The sequence below is a fragment of the Amblyomma maculatum genome, chromosome 1 (assembly GCF_055883805.1).
Source record: "Amblyomma maculatum isolate TAMU_Amacu chromosome 1, ASM5588380v1, whole genome shotgun sequence".
NCBI lineage: Eukaryota > Metazoa > Arthropoda > Arachnida > Ixodida > Ixodidae > Amblyomma > Amblyomma maculatum.
Window position 1 is genome coordinate 7,245,029 of NC_139344.1, and position 12,008 is coordinate 7,257,036.

The 12,008-nt window shown below is 47.1% G+C and overlaps 1 protein-coding gene across 1 annotated transcript in view; it reads right to left on the bottom strand.

Annotated features, from left to right (window-relative positions):
• The window catches only part of LOC146201576 (lysosomal alpha-mannosidase-like), a 48,518-nt gene extending 36,835 nt beyond the window's left edge, over window positions 1–11,683 (bottom strand). Inside the window, exons 1-2 of the mRNA XM_084587660.1 lie at window positions 11,295–11,683; window positions 2,310–2,412 (exon numbers count right to left, since the gene is read on the bottom strand). Coding sequence (XP_084443786.1) covers window positions 2,310–2,412; window positions 11,295–11,396 — 205 coding nt within the window. The 5' untranslated portion in view covers window positions 11,397–11,683. The remainder of the gene's footprint in view (window positions 1–2,309; window positions 2,413–11,294) is intronic.
• Window positions 11,684–12,008: the final 325 nt, after the last annotated feature.

Here is a 12,008-nt window from a genome sequence, read left to right on the forward strand (position 1 = left end):
GAAACCTGGTTATGTAATACGCCCTTCATTTGCCCTTTCAAGAAATATAATTTCCTGCGTACGATGTCACCACATGAAGCATTGACTTAGTGATTTACTGGCCAGCCTAACACGAAGCCTCATAACGATATAAACCATAAAAACAAAGCGCGAACAAGTTTGCTCTCGCTGCACCACCCTCTGAGACCTCCATTCTAGAAGCCGACAGTTAATTTGATCATGTGGAAACGTGCATGCGCTATAATCAATGATGTCGCCAGTGATAATCGGCGGGTGACGCAAATTACCGCGCTGCCAGCTTGCGACTTCCGGTCAGATCCGACAATGCCTTCGCACTGTGAGTTTATCGTAATCTGTTCGGGAAATGCACAGCTCTGAGCACCACTAAGGAATGAAATGCGCGCCGTCTCGTGTACCCGTGTATTAAACTAGACGCAACACTGCCGCTACTGTTGAGTTTCTGCACATATGCAGCCAAGAAATACACAAACGCAATCAGCCAATCCATATCCCTTTTCTTTCTCGCCGGCTGCAGCTCGGATGCTAAGATATTAGATGCCATTTACCGCGGCCGGCGACGTTCGTTTCTTTCCTTTTTGATTATTATCATATAAACCACTACCCACCAATATAATTAGCTGGTTAACAACACGTCAAGTTTGTGCTGCTTCTGGATGCTCACAAAAAAAGCTATAACCGAGCAACCCAACCGCATCGGGCGAGCCAATCATAAAGCACGAGTCACTACAAATGAAATTGGCTGTAGCGATCGATTGGTTAGTTAAAAGCACTAAAAGCTCGATTCTGAGACCCTGTTGTCAAGAAACTCCGGCGTCGTCTGTGTTATCGGCGTCGTGAACGAAAAAAAAAAAATGTTTGAGAAAATGTAAGCTCTGCCTTTAACGGCATGACGCGACGGAATTAATAGCTCCCGTCTGCCAACTCCCCTTGCTGATCCCCCTTCGCATACATGCACTTTGCTAGTCGCTCAAGCACTAATAATTTGTACCTCTATTATGCTACACATACTCATAGCATACGCTCCTAAGCTACTACATTATGTGAAAGAAAGCCTTACATAAAGACGCATAAAAGAAACACAGCTCGCGAGTCTCTCTTGTTTCTCGACTCTAGATTTTTTCAACGCGAAGTAGAGCTTAGTTCATCGCCATTTAGTAGTTTGGTTTCCTGCTGTTTAAAAGAACTCGTGTGTGTGTGTGTGTGTGTGTGTGTGTGTGTGTGTGTGTGTGTGTGTGTGTGTGTGTGTGTGTGTGTGTGTGTGTGTGTGTGTGTGTGTGTGTGTGTGTGTGTGTGTGTGTGTGTGTGTGTGTGTGTGTGTGTGTGTGTGTGTGTGTGTGTGTGTGTGTGTGTGTGTGTGTGTGTGTGTGTGTGTGTGTGTGCGTGCGTGCGTGTGTGTGTGTGTGTGTGTGTGTGTGTGTGTGTGTGTGTGTGTGTGTGTGTGAGAGAGAGAGAGAGAGAGAGAGAGAGGAAGCGACTTTCTCGCGTTGTTTCATGAAGGGATACCGTATCAAATGTCGGCGCGGAGTGTAGAGACATTGTTCCCATGCTACCCTAACGTTGCCTTAACGTTACTTTCACCACATACGTTGCGTTAGCAGTTATTAGCGCTCCGAAATCACTGGTTTATTGTTTTCTGTATTCTCATTTGTAAAACTGGTACTTAAAGAAGTCGATACGCCGCTAAACCGGATATAAATTGCGCTGGACGCAGTTCATCGCTTGTGCTGGGCGTAACGTTCGTGCACAGTTTGCATCGGCGCGTCAGGAAGTCAATCCTTGGGGTGACCACTTGACGCCAGGACTAAAGCACCCCATGTCATTTTGTCCTTGAGTTTCGTCCCTTTTACGCAGTGATTATTAGGTATTTTGCACATTACAAAAAGATTCCCCAAACTCTCGTACTTCTTTGGGTACGGGAGTTTGGGATTGCCTTTTTCTTTGGCAGTTATGGCTTGCCAGCGCTTGTGAGCAGCCAATGAATTAGAGCTGCCGCTTAAATAAGATTTCACTGCTCTTAAAAGGAATATATTTTCTGTTCAAAGGCTTTTATGAGAGAAATGATCCAGATAAAAATAAATTTGACACCGTTATTTTTTAAGCGTTTGGCAATAGCTGTGTCAGCGGAAGCTTTTCCTAGATATCTGCGTGATCACAAAACTGGAGTCACAGGTATCATAAACACACAACCCAGAAATTAATTGTGGACTGAGTAGAGCCATTGAAACTGTAGCCGAGTAAACATCTCCGCGCCGTGTCTGCCACACAAACAAAGACAAAACGCAGCTCACTTCCGTAGAAGTACTGGTCGACCGTCTTCAGCCATCCGAGATCCATGTGTGTATGAGCCAGCAAGTGGACGTTCAACATGTCGGGCTTTGTGGCCGGGCAACTCTGCAGAATCATCAAGTACGAGATATTCGTGTCACACAAAAGTCATGAATAAATAAAAATTCGAGAGCACTGTAGAATCTGCAGCGGAGAAATGTGAAAACCTGAGCGTTATTGCTACTGCGCACGGTAGATCGCACGCCCCTTTTCGACCACAACCAGCGTTTTATGGAACACATCAAAGTTCATTGGCGTTCTATAATTGGAAAGAAAGGGAGCAGTATCTATCACTCGCAGAATCCCACTGAGACATCTCGCGGACAACACAGCAACGCTCACGCTTTCGCATTTCTCCAGTGCAGATTCTGCAGTGCTCTCAGAATTTTTTCTCGCTCCTTTAAGCACTGATTGTATTTTTGTTTGATTAATTGACACTCATTACACATTTCTGATCACTATCACGCATTTATTTGGCTCATTAAGTCAGAAACACAGCCACTTCCGGTTAGCGTTACGTCACATTCCTTGGACGTCGACATTAGTCGTAAGGCTATTTCGACGTCTGATCAATTTTAAATTCGCATTTTTTGCTTGAATTATTTACCTAACCATATTATTGGCACATTTTTGGCACGCGATGCTCACGAGACATTGCCGATATTGCCTAGTAAGACTTTCGCCTTAATAAATAGAGAAATAACTGACTGGTAGATGAAGATACACTTGGAAAAATACTTATACAGATATGCATGCTCGTAATCGCAGTACGAATGTTCCACGCAATGCAGCACAGTCGATCTCAAATATATCGCACCCGGATATATTGAATTATTGCTTATATCAATTTTTCAGAATAGCCCTTTCAAAATTCCATGCAAACGTATAGAAGTAGTGTTCGCCTATATCGAACTCCCGATCTGAGAAACATTCAATATATAGAACTGTGCGCCCTGCCCCTGCGTGAAGCGCTTCTCCTAATGGTGCTAGACAGTAACTTTTTCGCACGCAGAGCCGGTTCGGCTGCGCAGCGTTAACGCTTTAAAACCGCTGGAAGAGCTGAACATCGAGTCCAATTGAAAGTGGCCTTCCATCAGAAGTGATAGTTTTCAACGCGACATTATTGCCATGTGAGAAAGCCGGAGTTCAGTACACTGGTTGTTGTGCGGGGAAACCAGTCTTGCTGATAGTAAGCTTGCGGCGGTTCTCACGTGGCCTACTTCGCTGCTAAAAGAGAGGTAGTAATTGCTACATTTATAACGTACCAGTTAACAGAACTAGACACCTTATGATCAGTAGTGGCTTTTCCCGAAGCACCGTCTGCAACAGCCTTGATGCCACCCACAACCCTGAAAGCATTTGTGCCACGCAGCAGCAAGACGCGAGGCCTGACACCCCGATCAATTCCCATGAAATACCGACAGCGCGCGCTCGCGTCCACGGAACGGCACGTAGAGATGCGCCTCTCTTTTTAACTCCTGCCGCGAAGTGACGCTCGAAGCCCTGGTGCGCACGCATGCACCTCGCGAGAAGCTGCACTGGTGAGAAGTGGTGGGATGACAGTATGCCAGGAGGACGTGTATAGCAGCAGGAAGCGCGCTATTAGCGTGGGTACACCATATGCACGCTACTGGGTTATAAATAAGCTGATCTGCTGGCGTGTTTTACATATCAATTTACCTATATATCGAACTATTTCGCGATCCCCTTCGAGTTTGATATATCCGAGATTGACTGTATACGGGAATGATTCGACCCTTCAGGCGTACTAAGATACATCCCGTCGCGGTCGTAAAGGCGAACAAAAGAGGCGCTGCATATGTGCATCAGTTTTTGAAGACAAAAAAAAAAAAGAAAAAAAAAAGGCCTCCGTACATTATTCTTGCTTCACAGAAGCGAGGAGTGCAGCTGCATTCCTAGCAATGTAAGAATAATAATGAGCACGCAGCGCCTTCCAAAGAAGAGTTCCGCTCATGCGTTTCATTCGCATTGAAGATGAGGCCTATTGATTATTTTGAACAGTTAGGTAATACCCCTTTGCGGAAACGCGACTTTTCCGCGCGTTTGAGTTTCAGCCCGCTCTTTCATATGAAGGAGCTTACAGAGTTGGAGACTCCTTCCAACTCGACCACGCTAACTGGCCTCGTGACGTCACGTAACCCGCCGACCAATCAAACGTCCGGCGACTTCCATGAGCGAAAGAGAAATAAGCTTCTGCGCGTCACTGCACCTCCAGCCTATCCGTCACCTACCAACTACCACCTACCAGATGCAGGCTTGTGACTTTTCCAGGCAGCGAGGCTTCACACGGTAGACGCCGATGCCGCCGGATAATGTTTGGCGGCATGGGGTTGCTAACAACATGAACCGGTGGGCTAGTTGGTCAGACATTGCTTCAGATGATACAGCGCAACGGCACAAGGCCTAGGTGAGATGAGAGGACAAACACAGCGCTCTAGCTGTTTGTCCCCTCTCGCCTCGTTCCTTAGCACTGCCTCACCTGGTTTGCTAACGTTCTCGTATTCGAAGCCTGCCAGAGGCATGCTGGTGATTTTTCACGGTTACGAAGCTTCAAACAGTTGACGCCACCGACCGACATTTTTTTTTTTTTTTTTTTTTTACAGGTAGGTACCAAATCTATCGCCTTAATAAGAGGGGTTGTTCACGATGTACCATAACTTTCGAATTATAAGCTGCACCTGGTGGATAGGGGATCCGTTCTGGCCGAAAACTTTACGAACGAGTTTCGCAGGAAAAACAAACTTATTTCTGCGTGCATGGTCACGCGAACGAGTTCTTCGAAAATCCTGGAAAGATACGAGTACATCGATGCCTCATGACTGGAATGAAGGTGAAGTAACTAGGTAGCGAGACAAAAAAAAAAGCAATTTCTATTTTTCGTGCAACTGCGTCCCGTAGGACTTGTTCCACGACCATACACGCGCTTATATTCCCCCAAATGCCTGCACCAAATCTTAAAAACTACGCGTCATATCTCCTAAGCTTTTCGGTTCCCTTCTGTCACTGGTAGTGCATAGCTGCCCTTGTTGCCATCTTATAAATCTAAAATACCGGGAAACACCATTTAAAGACTCCTGGAAACCGTCTTAGCCCTCGCACGAGCAACAAGTTCTGTTTCTAACAGCAAACACAAGGCGTCCTGCTCTAAGCTGTTATCGAACGATGTCGCAAGTTTTCCTTGCAGTTATAGCCGACTAAGTGTCCTCGGCCTTCATGTTTCCCTTCGTGCAGGCTGTCCTTTCAGACTGAACCTCGACGGAAGGAGCCCACTAGCATAAACTTCACTCATGCGCATCCAAAACTTCTGCCGACGAAAGGTTTAGATGTACTAAACCCCTAAGACGGAGCAGAAATTCTTTTCGAAGATGCTATGACCGTGTTTCTCGGTCGCAGCCCTGCACTGCTTTCACTATCTCCCTGCCTCCTGGGGCGAAACATGTGACTGCGCTTTGCGGTGACCGCTCCTGATATCAGCAAGGTTAAGCGAGTACGTCGTGGAAGACGGGCACTGATGACCAGCCGCGTGCTTTATTTTTCACTGTGGAGGGGACACTCGTTAGCGATATTCTTGGAAAGCGCGAAAGTAGCTCGTGCCAGTAAGCCTTTAATGGCTTGATGCGACCGCGTTATCGGCTCCCTTACCTGTTTACGTTACCGTTCACACGCATTGCTTCTCGCTAAATCAGTACTCTCTTAATTTATTCCCCTGTTGTATCACGCGTTATCTCAAACATCATAGCATACCGTCGTAAACTGACACGTTATGTTAAAGACCGTCCAACATAGGAATAAAGCCACTCGTTAACCAAGTTTCCCGAACGTTCCTGCATGGCCTAGGAGTTGCATGTTTGACTATAGGGTCCAAGGGTCCTGGATTAGAGTCCCATGTCAATTTCCCATCAGACGTTACCGAGTTAACAGCTGGACGTTCGGGTAGCAACCTATACGAGCACCTCCATGCCTGCAGTCTATGTGACCTGCCGACTCCCACATTCCAGATGCATGGTCGAGATTTCTCGCTCACCGCGGCCATTATACCCTCCTCCTTTGCTTCCCACCTTACGCTTCCACCTTTCCCTCTTCCGTCACTGCCCACCTCACTCTCCAGGCGTCACAGTAGCAACGTTCATTATGCCTGCAGCAGCTTACAATGCCTGCAACATCATAGTAGGACGTGATGGCGTTGGGAGTATCTCGCGATGTCAGCGCTGTCATTCTCTGCACTGTTCGAGACGTCTGTGTTACGGATGACCATGGCAGGTTGCACGAGGACGAGAATACTGCACCCCAGGTTGTTCAGTGCGATGCTACGACGGCCCCTGGGCCACCATGTACTTGCCCACCGGTTACGCAGATGGCGTCGCCGACGCCGCTCAAGCCGGAAACGAACGCTGGTGCGATTTACCTTAAGAAGTATATATAGCTCGTGCACTGTATGTCGAAAAGTAAGGTGTCAAAAGCTATCCCCTAGGATGTGACCAACTCAAGTCGTGACACCGTCCAGGAGAGTAAACCGGTTTTGCCCGGAATAGGGTCTGCCACTCAGCTCCACAATGAAACGCACCTCCCTTCCCAAATCATATCATCGTAATTAAATGTTGTCTCCTCCTCCTGCGGTTTTGTATCGATTAATGAAAAAAAAATAGATTTTTCTCTTATTCTGTGGTCGACAATGGTGTATGGCGAAATCCTTGGGCTGGTTCTCGCGAAAGCAATTATTGTTAGGTGTCGGAAGTGTTATTGTAATTCATACTAGGAAAAGGTAAATGTGTTTGGAGCCCTTTCATACCCGCGCCTTGCTGTAATAGCAAGGCAGGCGGGACGGCCATGTGATCATGTGTAGTTTATTCGTGTAGTATGTCCCCGGCGGTCACAAAAACAAAATAATAATAATTAAAAAAAAACAGGAAGTCTTGTTTTCTCGCCGCCGCGAGCAGACGTCTCGTCTCCACCGATGGACGGTGTCAAACGGCGTCAGGTGAACGGCGGCTAAGCGGCGGCCGCGACTACGACAGAACACCAATCTACAGCATTCACTGTAACGCGCGCATAATTATGGGAATATGTAAAGGACCATATGAAAAACGTAGGCTATTCGCTGTAGCCAAACATGTCTCTAGTGGATGGAATTGGCTTTGTTAGCTGTTTAGATGCGGCATACGCAAAGGTAAAAAAAAATATATATATATGTCGGAAATCGCAATGCAATAGAAATCTGGAAATGAATGAAAAATAAAAATGCTTATATGCAAGTTACCAAGCTGCAAGTATTTTTGTTTCATTAATCTGTCGCACGTAGAGTGACCACAGAGTTCAGAGTATCAGTGAGTTTCGCTTGATGTGCCCTGTGACCACAGGGGCCCGCCGTTCGATTAAGTTGCTATTAGCGCTGTAGCCCGTTTCTCATGAGAGACGGACATAATTAGTTGGTGCCCTCTTAAGTTCTCCTGGAGTACTCTTGGTCTCCTCACGTTTGTCTTCATACGGCATGAAATTTCTTATGGTTCAGTTGGTTTTCTTTGGCTTCGATGGGGATTATTTGGACCCTGTAGGAAACCTGCAACAACTTGAAGGGCATGATGACGAGCTTCACGCGCGCCAACATGATCATTATCATCTTTTCGAGATTCATTTGGTACTTCCCATTGGCGACTGTCGCCTATGATGTCGGCATTGACAACAAGCAATGCTTTTCTGAGGCTACGTTGCCGAAGGCATATTGGACATATGGCGCTGATTCGGCTACCACGTCTTCCCCTTCCAAAGCAAGACTGCCGCCCAACCTATAGGGACCAGTCTATATATATGAAAGCCATCGTGAACTCACCCAGAACGCGGCGTGTCAAAACTGCGGGCCCGCATTTTGTGATGATCGTGCTCCCCATTCATTGCTCTTTTTTTTTTTTTTAGATAGTAAGTGCAGCCTTTATTACTCATCAGCGATTGGACCCCGACGTCACAGGCGCTGGCAGCCAATGGGGGAGAAAGGAATGAAGCGAGAAGAAACAAAAGAAATCATAGCGAAACAGAGACCCTATACTCCGTCTCACAAGCTCCTTGCAGCGCTACGAATGGTGAGGGGTACCTGGGCCAATCAGAATGGCGGGCACATCATGATTGTGTTCTTATCACATCCTTACACCGTGGTCGACAGGCGCGTATGAACACAATCATGAAATCCGCTACCCTTATTAATGGCACACGTTGCCCTTACCTTTCGTATATAGTGCCGCAAACAGCTTGTGAGACGGAATATAGATATAACGTTTCTCAAAAATGAACACGCGTTGCTTTCACTGCAAATTCGCACGCTCTCTGTAGATTAAGAAATTAGTCCTCCTATAAAGAGTATGCACCTGCGTCACAATAACGATCATTTTGTGCTGCATGTAGCACGACTAAATCGTGCAGGCATATCTAATCGTCTTATCATTGCCTCCTACACCTTTCACTCCTGAAGCTGTGCTCTGCACCAAAAAATAGCGCCCATGACGTCCCTTTTATACATCCTATCAGATATTTTAGAAACGGATACTAAGTCTGTAATGACCGATTAACCACGCGTACGTGCTATTTTATAAAACTGAAAAAAAAAACACAAAGAAATAATTACGACGCTTCACAATAAGTTGACATAGCTGTTCTTAAAAATTGCGATAGCACTGCAGAGATGTTAAAGCCTCAGCATTGCTGCTGCACACGGTATATCTCGCGCAGCTTGCAGAGCTTCTATTCTCGTTCCACATAGGTTCCAGTTATAAGTGGAACTTTTAAAAAAGTTCCGCTTGTTAAGTGAAACTTTTTTATAAGTTCCACTTATAAGCGGAACGTATGTGGAACCTTAACAGTGTAGCAAGGTCGAGGCTCGCGCCGCATAGTGGAAATTTTCTTTGGCGCGCGTTCGTTGCAGTTCTCATTCAAGTGTGAGATTGGCTCTACGGCGCTCTCATAGTCACGTGACATTCTGACTTAAGCCGAAGACGCCTGGAGCGAAGGCGACGTGCTCGAATTTTCTAGTTTTTTTTTTTTTTTTTTTGCATTGCTCCACAGCTCTTTCTCATGATGTCACGCTGTTACTAGGATGCATCATGGCGTCAGCAGTGGCAGTCTCTATGGCAACCGCGTTGGCATGACGTCACCACGAGCGCACCCCTTTTCCATGCCATGTTGCACGGGGACGGCAGGAACGCTAGACAAGAACGAATATGTGTTTCTAAATGTCCGGCGTGGCTTAGTCGATTAACGCCTTCGGCTGGTAATCGGAAAGATAGAAGTTAGATTCCCGATGGAGGATGATTTTTTTTTTTTGTCTTAAAGGTTAAACAGAGCCCCGCAGTCATTTGATTGACATGTTGAGTGTGACACTTTCTGCAGACGGACGCACACTCATGAGCCTATAACAGTTTTCGCCTTAACAAAAGAAACGACGAGTGCTTGCCTGTGCACACACTTAAGTAACTGTAAAAATCGATACAGAACCAAAAATTGTGGAGGACACTTAAGTTCAGTTTTTAGGGGCACGATGCGATAGCGTAGGCTACCACCTAGGGGTAATGTGAATGCAAGGGCCCTGGTAGGCTGATTCTGAATCACCCTCCCCCTTGAAAGGAGAGCATCGAGTTGGCAGCTCCTGCCAAACAACGTCATGCAACCCTACGTCCAGTTAGTGCTCAGCCATGTCAGCTGACAGCGCCATGCTCGGAAAGCATTAATAATCGAAGGTATCCAAGTTTGCTTACCGTGCGTTTTATAACCCGCATGAAAGCAATCAAGACGAAACTTAAGATGGAACTCAGCAGAAACTGCAGTTAGGGTGTCGCAACAAATTTTAACTCGGAAGAGTTACCCCCTGTCGAAAAATATTGTCCGTCGTAGGCGGCGTCAGCCGTTTGAAACCTCGCAGCCATGACAAATCAAGGGCAGGCCTCTGGCAGGCTTTCAAAACGATAGTGTTAGTAACCCCACGTCGGCAAACATTGTCCGGCGGCAACATAGGCATCGAGCGTTTTAAGCCTCGCAGCCTGCGAAGAATCACCAGCATGCCACTGGGATGAGCATATGATCGTGTCCACTTCTTGACCACAAGGTCATCATGATCCTTTTCAGCTAAAAACCTTCACCTGAAACCTTCACAGAACATCCCACGTGGTCTAAGTGAATTAAAAGAAAACCGCTTCCGTATAACAAATTATTCAGAAATGAACATTAATGTCTCTGTCAGTTTTATTTTACCTCAGGGATGTTCAAATCGTGAAGCTGCTGTAGAAAAGCAGCGATATCAAGTGTATGCCACATGATTCTGATTGATCGCCCGCGCTTTTTTTTTTTTTCGTTCCTCTTCAAATTGGATATACAGGTTTTTGTTCTCGGCAGCTCAGAAAGTATTTTTGTCCTCCCGCTACACAAAGGCGGGTCATCGTAAGCATCTCCATGGCTAGGCCAAAAAAAAGAACACTGGAGAGGAAATCCCTAACAAACAAGATCAGGACTTTTCATAGCTGAAAAAAGGGATTCGTTCTCTCAACACAAAGCCCTTAAACACTAGAAGGGTGCAGACGGATATTTTGAGGGCTACTTGCGCTCAGAGAATCTCAACAAGCGCAGCGAGTTCCAGCACGAACGCTCTCGCAAAAGGTGCGACTTCCGCGTTCCTGGAGACTCGCATTGCCTGGTCGCCAATATTCAAAGCAATTCCATGTCCTCGTCAGCAGACCGTCCTGTTCGTTCAAGGGCTTGATCGCAGTTCGCGACAACTCAGTTAATTATCACCTACAACGACGAGCGCAATCCAAACGGTCACCTTAATAAGTTACTGCTCCGCGCCTGTTTTGCCACGCGTGAAGGCGAGTCGCTGCAGAGGAACCCACCAGTGGTTGTCATCAGAGGTATTTACCATGTGAACTCGACCAAATTTTCAATGAACTCACGTCGTATCCACACTTCTGCTCGTTTCGTTTTGGAGAAGGCGCCGAAGATACCGCAGCACCCATAAAGACGACTGCCAGGACGACGGCTCGGACCAGCCCCATGGCTTGTCGCTTCTCGTCAGGCCCGAAGCCCGGAAGGAGGAATATAGAGGGTTTTCAGCGGCCTCCGCAGCTCCCTGTGCTGGCTCACTCTTCCGCTGCCCCCTGCGACGCCACCAAGAATTCGCAAAGTATGAGTGAGGAGTCAGAGCAGCTCCCTTTCGCTGCCCTCGGTGATGTGTCTGGGGCGGCAGGAAGGCGGGCGGCACAGAACTCCGCAGCAGGCGACTAACGCTCGACCGGGCCCTCCGCGGCTTCAAGTTTCTTCTCGCAATCAGATGTCGCGACGATAAAACGCGGTCCTCTGGGGGGAGCACGTGCTCTATCTGGTAACTCGTCTGCCCTTTCACACAATGGGCAGCGACGAGCTGACTGGGAAGCAAAATAATAATACTAATAATAAAAAGAGACAGCGCCCGCTGGTATCAATTGACAGTGCTCGTGGGTGTTGCTCAGCGTGCCTGCGTGCCCAGCCGGAGGCATTATCGGACGCTTCTATTGTTTCCCGCGGGGAGGTTGAGAGCGAGAGTGCATGCGTTCGCGATACGCTCTCGGTGTCGATCGACGATGCCTGGACGGCAGTACTCCAATGATGGAAGGGTTGTTCCATTTCGT